Consider the following 19,127-nt stretch of genomic DNA (forward strand, 5'->3'; position numbering starts at 1 on the left):
GGAGTTGGCATATTTGTATTTAGAAAGCATGCCCCACAGAAAGCGTATAATCAAATCTACATCTCATACATAATTTGTTGGTCTTTCACGTGTTTTTTTCAACAGTTACTTAAACTCGTTGGTATATTTCAACATACCACTGGGCTATTTCTAGAAAATATCGATTGAACTGATTCAGTGTGCAATGTTAACAAATCTACTGCACAAAAAATATGGAAACAAATACACATTGCTTCTTGTACCTTACTGTCAAAACAGAAATACATTAAACTCGGTACACGCAATCCTACAACAACATTCTTTGTGGGCCTTCTGAGTACATTCTTCACTCTATCATTTCCCAATTTTAGCTGTGAACAGGGATAGCATTTGAACTTCAAAGGTGACATCTCTGTAAAGCTACATCCAGTTTTTGTTGAAAAAGTATACACAGGAGCTATGTTTGGTTTGTCAAGATGACCGTTGCAATGAATCATCTACACTATTCAGAGTGACGTTAAACTGCCCTGTTAGGGTGTTGGTTTACTTTATAACATACCCAAGATGCTCCCATCTTGTAAATGTGTAGCATTACCATGGGTTCAGAGTAGGACATTTGATAGTGTTGACTAACTAAAACTTGATTTAACACAGCGCCATTCATACAAAGCCTCACAGCGCTCAGCATAAAATAACCCAACCCTTAACAAACCCTTGCCATAGAAACCTGAACATTTTTTTTTCTTCTTGAGGTGTTGTTTCGGTGCAACATTTTAAATATTTCCTTTTTTACACCAGCTATAGAAAAACATTGTTGTATGTTTGTGATATTTTATGCCTTGGCACAAGTAGGTTATTGTTGGATATATTTACAGACATAGTCCTGAAAAAGCTTCTATTTTGTTGAAAGAGAGGAGGCATACATCTACAATATATACTTGGGAAACTCTGAGGTACAGTTTATGAAACATTCTCTCTAAATCCATCCTTAGAAGCTTTTATTACACCAAAACATGACTCACCTAGATAGTGCTGCCTCTCTTGTGGTAACCAAACATTGTGCATCCAATCGTAGAAGTCGATCCTTTGGTTATTACTAATGACATAGAGAGACCATTCATTGACGGGAGGATTCCACGGGGTGGGTAGATGCCTTTCATACCACCCGGACATGAGTGCCCCCAGCCTGTTGTAGTAGCATCTCACGCCTCCCCCAAAACGATTTTTACGGAAGCTTTGTAAGATCCAGCGCGCACCTAATGATAACGCAAAAGTGAACAGCAAAAACAATCCATCACAATTTTTACAAAAATCAGATTGATAAAAAAAATACACGACGCAGTATTACATTTAATTTCGATACGCGCTTCGTGACTTTGAAAGTTCTGCATCGTACTTTTAAACGAAGCCTGCAGCGTTAAATTGCACATAATTTAACAGGAGCGATTTGAAACTGTATGTCATACGAGAAAGAGTAGAAACCATGCCAAAACATTTACATTACTTTTGCTTATTGGGTCAGGTAACGTTTTTTTGCCTTAGTCATTTTAATTATCTGTATATTTAGTAGTGTTTTATGCAACAAATAATAAACTTCATTTACAGTGACTAATTTCAGTATTTTATATGCGGTGTACTCGATTGCATTTCACTTAATACCATTAGACAAATGTATGGAAAGTAAGACTTTGCAAAAGCTATGTTTAATATGGTACAGTTTACAATTGTGTATCAGAAGCCATGCTGCTATTAGATTACCTGGGACGTAGTGAACATCAAAGGAGTAGTAGAGGCTTATTAGGTTGCCATCAATGTAGTTACTGTCAAACACTCCTTGCTGATAGGAGCAGGGACAAGAGGTGAAGTAGGCCAAGGGAGGAAGGGCTATCTCATTCCTAACCCACTCTAGGCATTGACGCTTTGGGTTGGTTATGTTGAGTGAGTTATTTTCCAACCTGTAAGCCCACCTTCCCTTTAAGCCTGCAATACATAATTTTTCTCAATGTAAAAAATACAGTCACTTTATGAACAGATGAAAACATTTATTGCTGAGATTATTATTGCCATGAAAAAAAGTCGTCAAACATATCAATCAAAGGGTGATTCACAAAATTCAATTGATGTGATGCAGCAATTAATAGGAGGCTGAATATTTCCAACTCCTAGCATACACATGGTACATTAAAGCGTTAAGTGCAAGATTGAGATGTAAACCAAAATATGTTTACATCTCATATGAATACAAAACAATAAAAAATGTATATATCATTCACTTTGGTGTTCAAATGTTACCGAATTCCATACCTGTGTCTAGTCCAATAGCCTGGTCTGGACGATAACGAACCGACATATTTCCCCTCGAAAGTGGATGATTATAGTACAGCTCCTTGGTTCCACTGCACACAAAACGGTGGAATAGGTAGAACAGAAATGTGTGAATGAATGAAAAACTATTAATCCACTTTTAAGATCTAATGAGATCGGGTCCATGATTTGGTCAAAGGCAATGTCACTTTTAACAGCACATATCGTTATACAAAACTTATGTTTGCCATTCATGAAGCGAATATAAATGACCTTCGTGTTATAAATATTTCAGTTTCATTTATTTGGTATAGCCCTGTGAGCCATTCGGCTCTTGAATCGGGTGCAACCGCAACAAACAAAACATGAACAAGAAACATCCTAAAGTGACTACACGCAAACAGAAAAATCCAGGAAAAAACTGCAAAGTCTTCCAGAAAAAGCACCGTATATCAATGCTGTGTGCAAAAATCCCAGTGGGATACAAGTCAAACAATAACAACCATAAGACAATTTAGATTAAAGTTATCAGTCTAACTCTGTACTACAACAAACAAATATGGCTAATCTTCTTGGTTCTTTCGGTAAAGTCACGTAGAAGGAAAATAATAAAATAATAAAAATAAAACAATAAAATACAATTCGCACGACGTTTCGGCCACAACGCAAGCAGCAAAAAAAATATGGCTAAACCAAAACGTTTTCGAAATCACCAAAATAAAGCTATAAAAGCAATGTAACAGTGATCATAGGAACTGTGATTGAAATGTTCTAATAAACGATATACATAACATGTACTACCAAACTTTTCAGCCATAGCTGGCTGCATGAGTCACTCCATAACAGTAGGAGTATCAAACATTGTCAATGCACCTTTAAAGATCATATAAATCAGTGCATCAAAGGTGATAAATGCCTTCATGCTGCCATATCCATTCACCTGTGAAATCCCATTAGCGCATTGTTGGTATTAGGGTCTCTGGTCTCTGGCCTCCACAGCATGCCTCCATCTTTAAACATTATTAGGCAGAATGAGAAGACGCCATCCGTATTCAGGACAGCCTGGAAGGTATTTGTCTGAAATAGAAATAAAAGCAAGTAAAAAGGTAATTATGCAGCCCTGCAATGTCTTGCTCACACCACTGATGGTAAAAGGTCTCCTGCATGTAATGCAGAATGTAATAATGGACAAAGTCTATCATAGTCATTATTTGTTTCTTTCGGTTAAGTCACATCTAAAGATAAAATAATAAATTAAATTAAATAATAGAATACGACGTTTCGATTGCAACACAAGCAATCATCATCAGGTATAATGAAATAGCGACATAAAATCTAACCAGAAAACTATAGACAGACATATTAGCAGACAGATATCACCAAGATACATAGAGAGAGCAACACAGGTAACAGAGAGAGGTGGTCGTCTCTGTGGGGTGGCCTTAAATAGACAGAGGAGGGCGGACGCAGAGAGAGGGAGGGGGGTTAGAGAAAAAATTAGCATATCAATGAGTGGACAACAAAACGTGGTGCTGCAAGTGCGATGACACGGCAAGCAAGCCTGAAAATCAGGAGAAGGACACACTAAAATTAAATAACCTAGTAAAATATCGAAATGTAATGTAATACAACACAGAGGGTCGGTCAACACATAATTAACGCATAGCCTGGTTGATTACGTATTTCAAAGATTGCTAAGTTAGAATTTAAGTGTGAACATTCCAAAGAGAGGACACAGGCAGAGAGAACAAGTAGTCAGAGAGAGAGAAAAAAGAAGATAAGTTTAAAACTTCCCCGTAGAAGTGGTTCAATCTTAATTTTAGAACTTTCGTGACTGCAGGAATTATTATTTGTTTCTTTCGGTTAAGTCACGTCTAAAGATAAAATAATAAATTAAATTAAATAATAGAATACGACGTTTCGATTGCAACACAAGCAATCATCATCAGGTATAATGAAATAGCGACATAAAATCTAACCAGAAAACTATAGACAGACATATTAGCAGACAGATATCACCAAGATACATAGAGAGAGCAACACAGGTAACAGAGAGAGGTGGTCGTCTCTGTGGGGTGGCCTTAAATAGACAGAGGAGGGCGGACGCAGAGAGAGGGAGGGGGGTTAGAGAAAAAATTAGCATATCAATGAGTGGACAACAAAACGTGGTGCTGCAAGTGCGATGACACGGCAAGCAAGCCTGAAAATCAGGAGAAGGACACACTAAAATTAAATAACCTAGTAAAATATCGAAATGTAATGTAATACAACACAGAGGGTCGGTCAACACATAATTAACGCATAGCCTGGTTGATTACGTATTTCAAAGATTGCTAAGTTAGAATTTAAGTGTGAACATTCCAAAGAGAGGACACAGGCAGAGAGAACAAGTAGTCAGAGAGAGAGAAAAAAGAAGATAAGTTTAAAACTTCCCCGTAGAAGTGGTTCAATCTTAATTTTAGAACTTTCGTGACTGCAGGAATTATTATTTGTTTCTTTCGGTTAAGTCACGTCTAAAGATAAAATAATAAATTAAATTAAATAATAGAATACGACGTTTCGATTGCAACACAAGCAATCATCATCAGGTATAATGAAATAGCGACATAAAATCTAACCAGAAAACTATAGACAGACATATTAGCAGACAGATATCACCAAGATACATAGAGAGAGCAACACAGGTAACAGAGAGAGGTGGTCGTCTCTGTGGGGTGGCCTTAAATAGACAGAGGAGGGCGGACGCAGAGAGAGGGAGGGGGGTTAGAGAAAAAATTAGCATATCAATGAGTGGACAACAAAACGTGGTGCTGCAAGTGCGATGACACGGCAAGCAAGCCTGAAAATCAGGAGGACACACTAAAATTAAATAACCTAGTAAAATATCGAAATGTAATGTAATACAACACGGAGGGTCGGTCAACACATAATTAACGCATAGCCTGGTTGATTACGTATTTCAAAGATTGCTAAGTTAGAATTTAAGTGTGAACATTCCAAAGAGAGGACACAGGCAGAGAGAACAAGTAGTCAGAGAGAGAGAAAAAAAAAGATAAGTTTAAAACTTCCCCGTAGAAGTGGTTCAATCTTAATTTTAGAACTTTCGTGACTGCAGGAATTATTATTTGTTTCTTTCGGTTAAGTCACGTCTAAAGATAAAATAATAAATTAAATTAAATAATAGAATACGACGTTTCGATTGCAACACAAGCAATCATCATCAGGTATAATGAAATAGCGACATAAAATCTAACCAGAAAACTATAGACAGACATATTAGCAGACAGATATCACCAAGATACATAGAGAGAGCAACACAGGTAACAGAGAGAGGTGGTCGTCTCTGTGGGGTGGCCTTAAATAGACAGAGGAGGGTGGACGCAGAGCGAGGGAGGGGGGTTAGAGAAAATTAGCATATCAATGAGTGGACAACAAAACGTGGTGCTGCAAGTGCGATGACACGGCAAGCAAGCCTGAAAATCAGGAGAAGGACACACTAAAATTAAATAACCTAGTAAAATATCGAAATGTAATGTAATACAACACAGAGGGTCGGTCAACACACAATTAACGCATAACCTGGTTGATTACGTATTTGAAAGATTGCTAAGTTAGAATTTAAGTGTGAACATTCCAAAGAGAGGACACAGGCAGAGAGAACAAGTAGTCTATGTATCTTGGTGATATCTGTCTGCTAATATGTCTGTCTATAGTTTTCTGGTTAGATTTTATGTCGCTCTTTCATTATACCTGATGATGATTGCTTGTGTTGCAATCGAAACGTCGTATTCTATTATTTAATTTAATTTATTATTTTATCTTTAGACGTGACTTAACCGAAAGAAACAAATAATAATTCCTGCAGTCACGAAAGTTCTAAAATTAAGATTGAACCTCTATCATAGTCAATTATATTATATAATAAATGTATATTCTATATCACTCTAAAACAAAATTGGAATGAAATTGAGGACATGAGCTCTATTTGATGATAACTGGTTAATTGTTGTGATGCTACACGGTAACACATTTTTTGAAAATAAAACGGATTGTTATTTTATGTCACGGAGCTAAAAAGAGCATCTGATGTATGTACGTATGTTGAACTTCTTTCACACCGTACGTAGCCAACCGTGCTATCCTTAAAAAAGAAGAAAACTTGCAAAATGGACAGGTTAGATGTGTTATCACAGAAAGGCCGTACATTTGCCAAGTTATTCCTGGCAGGTATAGCTGGGGCCTCCTTCCAGGTGATCTTCAGAATCCAAGTGGGATCATAGCTCTGTAAGTCTGGTTGACTGCTGCTGCTGAAGTTGGCCCGGATCTGGGCCTTCACTCTTTCACGGAGGTCCTGGGCGTGCATGGTCGGGGGGTTGCTGGTTTTTGTAAAATCGTACTCCTGCCAACAGACCACAGTTGCAGTTGGAATCAGTAGCTGTGTTGTTGGTTCTACTTATACATGTAATATGTATTTAAATAACATCACCAGATACAAACAATATTTCAAATGTGACTTTTCAACAACAACAAAATCATGCATTTAAAATAGAAGAGTTGTCTGAACAACATGAGCATTCTCAACATAATTGAACAAATATGAAATGTAAGCGACGGGATATACAGTCGATAAAAAAATACTGAAGATATGTAGTAAGTCAGTATTCTTGAATTAGTCAATATCCTATATAAAGTAAATATCCTTTATTTAACCAGGGGATAAAAAAAACAATTGAGACATTGCATCTTTTGCAAGGGTGACCCGGTTCACATGTATTAATTAGTTTATAGCATTTGGCGAAACATAACATATTTTACTTCATATAATTGATACAAACAAATCATAAGACTGATCAGGTCAACAACAATAAGCCATTGCGTATATCTAACCAATTTAGCATACCACCAGACATCTTCTGTAGTGAGTGTGAAAGGATGATTCACTGGCTCTGTCTTAATTAAAAGATTCCAAAGTTAAAATTCTATAAATACCTTTTGCCACCAACACCCAACTATTATGCAATTACACATTTTTCTGGTACCTCTTTTCACGTGGACTTATAGGGTATAGAATGTCAGAGATGTCCCACAAGATTTCGTGTATGTATGGCTGCATAAGTTCTCCTCTTTCATTGTTTTTTTTTTACTGAATGCTCTACAATGCATTGCATTACCGCGCAGTGGATTTTAAAGCCTGACTTTTTTTTTGGTCAATCATTTTTTTTTATGTTGATATGTACATAGAAATTATGTACGCACCTGGAAATACATCGTCCCATTGTCTGATGAAAAATCGGAATCATCCCAGAAAACGGCAACCATGGGGACAGGAAATGAACTCGTAAATCCATTTTTGATGGGGTTGGGAAACGCGAAACGTGTCGGATTTTCACCTTCTTTGAACACAATCAACCCATTGTCTGAAAACTGTGGTTGAAAATAAATAATACAAAGATCAAGTAACAAACAGGTTCACACGAGTGCAAAACTTGCTTACATCAATATGAAAAAAATATTACAAATATTAATACTATAATGAGTAATAGATAAAATAACTGTTTTAAAAGTGCATGATGGTTTCAGAGAAATGGATGGAAAGTGACTGACTTTAAAATAGTTGGGCATGTTAATGGCTATCATTCTTCATTCAGCGACAAGCTCAGAGCTGCTTAAATACATTATTATGCCAATGTTTCATTTCACAACAGCGTAAAGTGGATACATATCTATTTTTGTGAATTTCTATTTACATGCAGACTGTAAACAATGGCAGTGTGATGAATAATTTACAAGTGAGCTTGTATATATGAATGACGGCTATGGGTATTCTAAACATATTACATTATTATTACCATGACATTTTTTTAATCTGGTATTTTACATACTTTGGTAATAGACCACAACATTTAACAATTTGAACATAACCATCATTTACTCACATACAACTGTTGGTAGAACTTTGAAGAAAATGGAAACCCATAGGGAGGCGTGAATGAAGGAGACACGAAATCTGTTAACCTGACTTTTAACTCTCGGTCATTCACTTCTGGACCATAATCAAATAGTCTGTTTTCTGTAAAATGGGGGAGAATGCAATATATTTATAATTATATACATATCACACCTGACATACATTCACTGAAATAATATTGCATTATTTCAATCACCTTTCTCAAAAACGGATTAAAAAGTGAATGTGCCAAGCATAAATTAAGAATTGATTTTGACTTAAAACTTTCGTGACTGCAGGAATTTATATTCTTTGGTTCTTTCGGTAAAGTCACGTAGATAGAAAAATAAGATTAAAAAATAAAGTGAATAAAAATAAAATAATAACAAAAAAACACTAATGCAGACTGTAGCCTGGTTCTTAACCTGAGTGAGCGCATAAGTTGACATTATCGACTGTCAGTACGCTCACTCAGTTTAATAACCATTGCTACAGTCGACATTATAGACTGCCAAAACGCTCACCAGCTTTAAACCAGGCTACAGTCTACATTATAGACTACCAGTACGCTCCCCGAGGTTAAGACGCAGGCTACAGTCTACATTATAGACTGCCAGTACACTCACCAAGGTTAAGAACCAGGCTACAGGTTACATTATAAACTGCCAGTACACTCACCAAACTTAATAACCAGGCTACAGTCCACATTATAGGTTGCCAGTACATTCACTCCGATTAAGAACTAGGCTACAGTCTACATTAGTCGTTTTTGTTTTTATAATTTTTATTTTATTAATTGTATTAACTTTCATTTTTTATTATAATTTTTCTATCTACGTGACTTTACCGAAAGAACCAAAGAATATAAGAGTCAATTGATAAGCAAATGTAAAAGGTTGCTTTAATTACAGTACTGGCTGTAATATGTATGAGGGCAATGTTGCTATGTAAATGTTACCAAAACATTCGATGCCGTCTCCAGCATAGCCAGCGATACACTGACAACTGTAAGAGCCAGGTGTGTTGATACAGACCCCCAGGGTTCTATGGCACCGGAAGGACCCTCCTTCGCACTCGTTATTATCTGCACATAAAAATACACACGTGAATAGGTCTTTTTGTTATGATTGCGTCCTGGATACATCGACAGAAATGTTACATCTTTTCTAAAGGAGGTTACAGCCAACATATGGAATGAGTTTATATTTCCATATTACTGATTATTCTGGGCAGTTTTTAAATGTGGCATATTCAGATGGTGATATCAACAGGCAGTGATGGTGGCATGCTTTAGGAATGCTCACATAATTACTTTTCCGTAACTTTTATGCATGAAAACATCAAATATGATATAATTTAACAATTAAATGAACATTTGTGGATAACACATTGCAAACAAATAACTTTTAAGGACGTAAATTGATTGGCAATTTGATTAGTAATTAACACGAAGAATTAGAATACTTTTACTGTCATGACATTCATTTCAAGGTAGCACTTAATTTTCTGAAATCAATAATATATTACTAAGAGGACCGAATGATAGACTTAAGTGATAGTGATTTGAATTGCATTAAGCATGTACAAAAGTATATCTTACCAATTGAACAGGTATCACCACTCCATCCATCTACACATCTGCATGTGAAATTGCCAATGCCATCCACACATGTTGCATTATTCTGACATGTATTTCCAGTGCAGTCGTCAATATCTTTGAGGGGGAAAAGGAAAACAATACATAATTCAAATATTCGACGATCTGGTTGATTTAAAAAAAACTTGGCATCGACCAAATATATGAAACTCATCACTATTTTTTCCCATATTTAAAAAAATGACATCCATGTTGAACAATACTGATGAATAGACGGCAGTCTCGCACTTACCCAACTGGGACCAGGTGTGAATCGAAGGCAAGTAGTACCACAATGACTGGTAGTTATCGCGATAGCACAGTGTCTTAAGGTCACGCTTGGATGATAGAGGATTGCTTTTTTTCATGATCGAATAATTAAATTAGAGTCAGAATATTTAAACTGGAGGTATCTGATGAGATATAAAGCTCTTTTTCACAGATGCCCAGTAGGGGCAGGTCAGAACGTTACAACAATAAACAATATAAAAACATAATAGAAGTGAAAAGTATAGAAATAGTAAACAAATCACTTAAAAAATACAAATAAAACTAAACTGTTGTTTATCTTACCACGTAAAGCCCATTGAGCTATTAGCTTCTTTTTCAGAAGCCACCTGGCCATAAATAATAGCTCAACGAAGTGGCTTATCGTGTGGAAATTTATAGCAGCAAAATAATCTGAATAATCTAAACACATGTTTCTGAATGTGGAGGGAAAACCCAGAGGACCTGGAGAAAAAAATCCACACCACCACTGGGAGAACTTGCAAATTACAAAAATAGTGGTGCCAGGATAGAACCTCTGACCTCCATACCAGGCAAGTAAAATAACATCACACCACCATGGCACCCTTTGGTGTCAGGCAGCCCACAATACACAGCCTTGGTTTGTATCTGCAACTGCTGCCCAGTGTCTAGTGGGCTAATTAAAGCAGCAAAACGATAAGACATTGAGAATGATTTGGTAATGCTGCATTGGAAGTAGTGATGTGCAAGTACAATGAACAAAAACAACTTAACACATTCGTCAATAACACAGCCTTGAACATGTATAACACTATGTAACACGATTTTTGTTCTTAGTAAGTGTTATTTTATAATTGTTTATGCCTCAAAAGTATAGTTGCTATTATTTCCCATATATATTTTATTCTTCTAATTCAGATACGTTGGCAAATGTATTGCATTGACTTTTGACATTGAGAATAGTCCTGCATCACCTCACTTCGACGCTGTGCTGCCCATTTTCAAACTGGAAAGTGCATAACATTGGGGAGAAAACAACGTGTGATCATCTCACACTTGACCACATGAGCGCTTACTATATTCGCAGAATTCTCCCATGAACCCTGGGGCACAAGTGCAGTTGACTCCATTGACAAGATCGTTGCAAGTTCCGTCATTTAGGCACAGCGGCATGTCTTTGCAGTCGTCAACGTCTGCATCAAAACAATACATTGTTGCAGATGAAGGGTTACATGTGAGACCAATACTTTTTAAACATCATCTTGTGAAATAGTAAAAAACTAAAATGTAGATTTTCAGCATTTATAGTTCATAAATAGGCCGATAGCATATGCCAACACACAAGATCGACAAGTATACATGTATCACGCTTCTGTAGATGTGTATATTTAGTGCCTGGAGTTTCAAATAATGTAACACTGAACTGTTTATTAGCAGTGTAAATCATGAGTGAAGTAGAATAATTAAGCGTAAACAATTATTTACGTGAACGTTTACATTTCCCCTAATTTCTTAATGAGATTTGCATGCGATTAACATACGTTATGCAATATGCTACAGTGTGCCCTATTTAATAGTAAATTAGTTGGCAAGGTAGCTTTCATCATGAAGAAGTTATAGTTGTGTGAAATTGTGGTCCATTTAAATTCCCCTCTATATGCCATGAAAGCACAGTATATAACAATTTCCAAGCTATTGAAGGGGTCAAAATTAATCTTAAGAGGGATTGCTTGACAAATATTTCACATGGGAGTCACTCTTAATCATTCGTAATCATTTGGCAATACCATGGATGTGGATTATAGCATGGTGGAATGTTTGTATATCTACACACTTCCAAGCAAGATAACGACATTACGCAACACTGATTTAGTGCAGCAGTATAGGGCATACTAGGGTATATAAGTGTATTACTACAGAGTCCATCATTGCTGAATTGATTGATCCATCATGCCATGTTTGCTGTACCTTTACACAACACGTTGGACGGTTGTAAAAAGGGTACAAGTACAGACGGCAGAAAAAAACCACACATTTTAAAGTTGTAAGGTAGCAGACAAAGTAAATGTGTAATTTGCAAATACTGTACAATATACAACACAGTGTGATCTCACTTGGCTCTCGACGGTTTGATTGGATTACAAAATAGGCGCAGCTATGACTTTAAATCAAATATGCTTGGCTAATACTAAAGTGTGTGCATTATACACAGGTGTGACATCAAAGTGAGGGGCGGTGGCACTGTATTTGCGCATTCACAAATAACCTGGCAACCCAAGTAAAGTTCCCTGTCATGGCTGCATGAGTGGCAAATTATATCTGAACCTGCCCTGGCTTCCCCTATTTACAAACCTGCACTGCCCAGTGTGGTGAAGTATGGTCAAAACAACAGTGATGTGGGCCTTCATCCAGCAGAGAATGTATGAAGAGATGTAAATCACCATTAATCACAGTGTTATAATATAATAACGGTTTCCCCCTCCTGATTGCCTGTCTTAAAACGTGTTCTGCTTGATGCAGATTTTCAATCCATAAATATAGTTATGTTTTCCCACAGCTTAAACAATTCATACACCACAGCCTCATTGGTAAGATAAAAGGAGAATGTTCCGGCATAGAGTATGTAGGAATTTAAGGAACTTACTTTTGTCACATAAGTTTCCTGTCCATCCCTTGGCACATTCACAGAAGAATTGATTGAGTCCATCCACACACTGGCCGTGCATGCAAGGATTTGACATGCAGTCATTAACATCTAAAAAGCACGCAATATTATTTTAACTTAATCCAGGCATCAAACAAACAGATCACTCTGCAAATTACAATAAATGAGATTTGTTGCAGACTTCTATTACTGAAATATAATATGCACGGTGCTTGGGCGAAAGCATAATGTTACATTTTGAATTACAGTAGTATGGAAACGAAATCATACATATACATGTGTAGTACATTTCTGTGCATTATACCAATTCACTTAGTGCATACGTGTATGATAAACATATGATAAGTATACACATTTAGTGTCATAGAACAACTGTATTTAGATCTAAAATTTGATGTAACTATTTTTTTATATAGTATATTGGGAGCAACTTCATTTTAAGCATTTGTTCAATTCCACAGCAGTGGAAATAAAACTTTACCGAAAGAACGAAAGAATATGAATCAGAAACTGATAATCACAACATTTGGCCTTTTCAGATATGGTTTTTGCACACCAGGTTAATGGAATACCTTAAAGAGCAAATTTCATCATCTTGAAATTTTGTTATCATGATATACCGACCAACACATTCCGAGCGACAACATACTTTCTGAGCAGAGGAGTCCAGTCCAGCCTGTTAAACATTCACAGGTGAATGACCCCGGGTTATTATTACAGCTGCTCCCGTGCTTGCAAGGGCTTGTGAGACATTCATTTATATCTGTGACAAAAGGGTAAAAAAATGAGTGTAAATTAGCTGTGAACACAACATTGGATTTAAATAGCACTGCCACCTCTCTATAGTGTTTACACTTGGATGTGAGTATTTGATGACACTGTGTTGGCAGCGGTGCATGAGCACAAAAAGCAAAACAGTCAACAAATTCATCAATAACTCCTTGGCGTTAAATAATTAGTATGGACAATACGTATACAGTACAGATTTCATATGGGTCTCCTCGGATGTTTGGGAGCACATGTCTAATATGCAGCAGATGTGGGATCTGGTAGAAGGTACAACGCATTGGCAAGGTGCAGGGCATAAATGGCTTTGGTCATGATAACATCTTGATCTCCTCTGAATTATGTGACTTGTTTAGTAGGTTGTGCTATTTGACAACTGCATACGACTTTGAAGTAAAACACTTTTGTGCGTGGTCATTGTTCACATTTGTTAATTTCAAAGGAGGCAACTGTATCTCTTCATGGTATTTGTTGTCATATTTACCAATGAGTAAATGTACGCAGTGTCTTCGGCTAGATTATATTTTCAATGATAACTAACGACAAATAGAAGAACTGAGAGTGATTGCACAAAGAGTGATGTTTAAGCAACCAGAAAAGATGCATAGTTTATACGACCAGTGGGAATCGCGGTGGCATTCAAATGCTAATGGCCTCAAAGCATTTGCTTAAAACTGGGTTCACCACAACCCTTGTTTATTATTATTTAAAGTGTCTCTCAGATATATTGTATGCTTATCTATTTTGTTATTATATATAACGACACTCATTCTTATTTTTGAGTTTGTATTTTGTAAATTTTGCGTAATTTTAACTCGGACATATCTTAAAGAAGGATCCTTACTTACAGCATCTGGCAAGTTAACCAGTGTCACTTCAGGCAGGGCTGGCTCTCCCAGTGGGATCTCTCTGTAGGGACTGGTCCACAGTGTTACTGGTGCTGAATCAATACTGTGGCTACGTGGGCTGACGTTCACTCATGTAACATTGACATCGATATATAGAAATTGTATTATTCATTTAACTTGGGTATCTGGTGCTTTGTGTAAAAACATTCGCTAAATAAAAATAATGCTGCTGAAATCATTCAATCTCAGAAAGCCTTTGGGTTGTGTAAATATACATATTGTCTTGCTTATACACATTGTCTTGCTTATCTAATTTGTTATTTATATTCTCCATAATGACACTAATGATTATTTATTGAGTTATGTATTTTTTAAAGGTCATTGCAAAAACTCATTCATAAGTACCGTGAATTGAATAAATAACTGTGCTTTTAATCTTACATGTTACTTGGTGATGCTCAATTGGCAGTGGTGCACATCCACATTAAACAAACAAAAACTCGTCAACAATATTGCCTTAAAATTATAAAATATATAATCGTTGACATTTTAGGCAATGACCATTCTTCCATAGCACACTTAATCTGTTATGGAAGAAGGGCCTTTAATCAATACTAAAACGAAGCCTACATTTTTTAGTTTACCAGGTAAAGCTCACTGAGCTATATATGTATTTTTCATATAAGCAACCTGGCTACAAATGATAGCTCAAAGTTGATTGTGTGGAAATGTATAGCAGCCAAATATTCTAAATGCATGTTGATTCCAAATGTGGTGGGAAAAAAAACCAAGAGGACCCGGAGAAGAATCTACGCGACCACGGCGAGAACATGCAAACTCCAAATATGCAGGCGTCAGGGTGGGGATGGAACCCACACGTTATCATATCCCCCATCTGAGTTCAAATAGCAAAAGTCACGCTACCCGAAACTAAAAACTGTTGCAATAAAGGACAGGTAGTGAGTTTGTTCAAATACTGCAAGATTATCAGTGAATACTAACGTGTCAGCAATGTTTGCGCAATTCTTTGTGATGGCTTCATTCCTTGAAACGTTTTGTATTTTTATAATACACAGATACGTTTGTTACATGAACCAGCCATCATCATATAAAATCAGCAATGACTCAAGAGCCCATATAAAAAAAACGTGTACGCTGTTTGTCGTTAACGCCACTTTGAATTAGAACAATGGGCAACAGTAGTGATTTTATAATCGTCTAGTGTAGGAAGCCAGTTGTAATGGCAGCACAAAGGTTGGGCGACTCCACCCAAGGGCATGTTGCTCATTCGCTTTATGTGTGGAAGAACTGGTTTCTGCTTGAACACGCCATTGGTCGTACAATTTATGACTTTATGTGATCGTATTCAGTTATACGTTGCCTTGGTACACACCATAACCAAGTGTCGTAAATATATGCAACTGTCATCACAGTTACATACATTGTAATAAAAGAGCTACTATTTTATGACTGCTTTCTTTTTGTCATGGTTAAAAAGGCGATTAGCTACACTCTATTGCATTGTTAAAAAAAACGGGTATTTTTTAGTTTTCACTTCATCTAATGAACGGTGAAATATATACATCGGGCTTGCTTACCATATTGGTCCTCGTTTGAAAAGTTTCAGTAGATCAAATATCGTTCCATAACGTTTACAGGATGTAATTTAAGTTGAAAATTAGACATTATATAGAGCCCCGTGTGTTACTTTCAAATATTGTATATGTCAATGTTCCACATTTTTTTAAATGACAAAAGTAAATGAGCAAATGTGAATGAAATATACCTCTCAAATGGAATGGAATTACATACATTGTGTGTATATTAGAAAGCGCCTATTATCCGCCGGTCCAATTTATCCGCGACTCATATTCTACCGCAGCTGTAGGAGAGCGAAAACACTATCATTTGTGATTCTGCGACTTTTCCCATAAGTGATTGGGGTATGATATCCTATCATATAAACTTTTTCGCATTTAAGCAGCGTCATGGCAGTAAATGTAAATGACCAATCTGTTTCAAAGACAATGCATATATTATCAGAGAATGTTTTTTTGTTTGGATTCTGACCACAAATATTGTGGTTAATGCAAACATGATTTCTTGTAAAAGGTTTCAGTTTGGTGTTTTAACATCTTGCACCATCAGAGTATTAGAGCTCGGGGTAAGCATTTACACCATTGGAACCTCCTTTTCCAGTAGCAAAATATGATAATTGTTTTTTTACCCTTTTATCTGGCAACAAAACTGACACCTTTTTTTACAAGGAGTCATGTTTGCATTGACCACAATACCCCGAGCTCTCATACTCTGATGGTGCATTGTCTTTGAGTTGTGCGCCTTTTGGCGTCACCTGGTCCAAACACCATGTGAGACTAGGCTCTAAGGAAAGCTGTCTCGGGTGTGGACCAATCAAATTCAAAGACAGTGCATATATTATCAGAGTTGTGTTTTTGTTTGCATTCCGATTGCAGGTATTGTGGTCAATGCAAACATGACTCCTTGTAAAAAAGGTGTCAGTTTTGTTGCCAGACAAAAGGGTAAAAAAACAATTATCATATTTTATTACTGGCAAAGGAGGTTCCAATTGTGATCTTAACACCTGTTTTGTTGCCAGAAAAAAATGGGAAAACCTATTCTCAGTAAATGTTCTGTTATTTGTTGGTTATCCGAGATTTTCTTTAATTCAACAGTGCTACTCCGCGATGTCGAAACGCAGCGAGGACGATTGCGCCGAAACCCTGAACGCTCGTATGCACCATAGTGCATCATGTACAGCTCGTCGAGATGAGTCGAGATGATCGCCGACCATCAACAGACTAAAAATGACTGCATCACGGACATTAGGCGAGAGCCGGGGTACCGCTATAAGGTTCACGTGACAAACGGATGGGGTTCTTTTAACTCACAGAACCTGAATATAGCAACAGTTATTGCAGAACCAATATTGTACGTGACGACTGCGACCATCAACTCACCACACTTGAGAACCAGATTTATTCACAGGCGGCTGCCCTGTTCCAAACTCAAGGACCTCTATAGAGTCAGCTCAGTGCACTGACCTTGAGCCAACGGCGGCAATAAATGTATGTGCTATAAAATGGTTGATAAAACTGCTTGGCTAACAATATACACTCTCTGTTTAAATATCCAGTGCTGCTCCACTAAGGTGGGATCTTTTCACAATTCACACCCACCTTGGTCACAGTTGGTGCCCGTCCATCCACGAGCACACTGACAGGAATAGGCATTATCCAGGTTCTGGCACGTCCCATTGTTTTTACAAGGTTTGCTTAGACATTCATTGATATCTGTACAAAACATAGAAAAATGATAAATACTGCATTTTATGATATGTTTATATTGAGGCATGTTTAAAAGAACTCGATTCACGAGGAAAATGTATCAAGATATACAGTATTATTTTCAATAATATACTGCACAATAATTGCATGGTATGGAATAACGAATAATCATACTTTTTTAAAACATTGGAACACTACTCTGAAAAAATATATTTTATGATACTGCATTAGCAGTGGGATACACGTACAATTAACAAAAACACCCAACACACTCGTCAATAACAACATAAATTAAGAAGAATTGTCTTGCATTCCTTCCACTAATTTAGTGTGAGCACAGAAGGGGTGGGTGGAGGAGGGAGTGGGCTGCATGTTCTAATGCAAAATAGCTGCACATTTTTTTTGGAACGAAATTGAAATTCAAATAATGAAACCCGAATAATTTGGCTGTTGTGTTTGGTCGTGTTGTTACAGACGTGAATGGTTATATATGAATCATATTCAGTGGACTATATTCATTGTCGAGCACAATTGGGCTCTGTGATTTGTGAAAGATGCCTTTGTCTCTCAAGGTTTGACATATTATGTGCTACGTTACGTGAATGTATTTTCCAGAATATAAAATGTGCATGCCGCATTTGTAGGTTTATTTAATTATTAAGTCCAGTGCAATAATATTTGTAAATATTGTTGATTTATTATGATTTTTTAAAATGTATTTACGAGAAATGTAATTCACATATAAGGGTAAATGTTCAAAATGAACAGCTCAATAACGCAGACGAAGTGTAGGCGTTTGCCTACGAGGCGGCTTTATTTGGTCAAATAGCAACAGCTGAGAATTGAAGAATCAATTGCCTTTCAAAAATGTTTGTATAGTATTGGGCGGTTTTGTAAATATTGACATGAAAATAAGTGAGCTAAATGGAATTGACCGTAAAAATGCATTCATTGAATACATTCCATAAGAGCTGTGAAACCTGCTTTATCCAACACGTAATGCAGTTTACAGTAGCGCACTCACATACCTACACATCCGTGAATGTTAGTGGAGTTCACTTCAAACCCGGGGAAGCAAGAACAAACATAGCTTCCAACAGTGTTGACACAGTCTTGTTCACACCGTTGAGGCAGTGTCTCACATTCATTGATGTCTACATAATAAGTGAAAAACAATGAGGGAGCATTTACATATAAAATCAAAGTAATAATGGCACACGAGTTTTATACACATTTGAATATCACTTTCTCAGGTCAACTGAGGTAGTGATTTTAAAAATGTATTATAAAGCAAAGAAACAATAGCAAAATAGTAAAGACAACATAAGCAAAGTGGGTTAACTTAGTAAAACATATTACAAGCTATCTGACTTGCAAAATCATTGAAGTTGGACATTTTTGAAACTTT

General features: G+C 36.7%; 1 protein-coding gene across 1 annotated transcript in view; it reads right to left on the reverse strand.

Moving 5' to 3' along the window:
- LOC144728324 (uncharacterized) overlaps positions 1-19,127 on the reverse strand; it is a 56,185-nt gene that overhangs the window by 29,525 nt on the left and 7,533 nt on the right. The window contains exons 3-16 of the mRNA XM_078607678.1: positions 18,748-18,873; positions 17,612-17,725; positions 13,430-13,543; positions 12,760-12,870; positions 11,192-11,308; positions 9,831-9,944; positions 9,189-9,314; positions 8,220-8,353; positions 7,540-7,707; positions 6,488-6,682; positions 3,224-3,360; positions 2,284-2,375; positions 1,738-1,959; positions 1,002-1,235 (exon numbers count right to left, since the gene is read on the reverse strand). Of these exons, the coding sequence (XP_078463804.1) occupies positions 1,002-1,235; positions 1,738-1,959; positions 2,284-2,375; positions 3,224-3,360; positions 6,488-6,682; positions 7,540-7,707; positions 8,220-8,353; positions 9,189-9,314; positions 9,831-9,944; positions 11,192-11,308; positions 12,760-12,870; positions 13,430-13,543; positions 17,612-17,725; positions 18,748-18,873 (2,004 nt within the window). The remainder of the gene's footprint in view (positions 1-1,001; positions 1,236-1,737; positions 1,960-2,283; positions 2,376-3,223; positions 3,361-6,487; positions 6,683-7,539; positions 7,708-8,219; positions 8,354-9,188; positions 9,315-9,830; positions 9,945-11,191; positions 11,309-12,759; positions 12,871-13,429; positions 13,544-17,611; positions 17,726-18,747; positions 18,874-19,127) is intronic.

This window comes from Lampetra planeri, chromosome 28, assembly GCF_965212315.1.
Source record: "Lampetra planeri chromosome 28, kcLamPlan1.2.h2, whole genome shotgun sequence".
Lineage (NCBI taxonomy): Eukaryota > Metazoa > Chordata > Hyperoartia > Petromyzontiformes > Petromyzontidae > Lampetra > Lampetra planeri.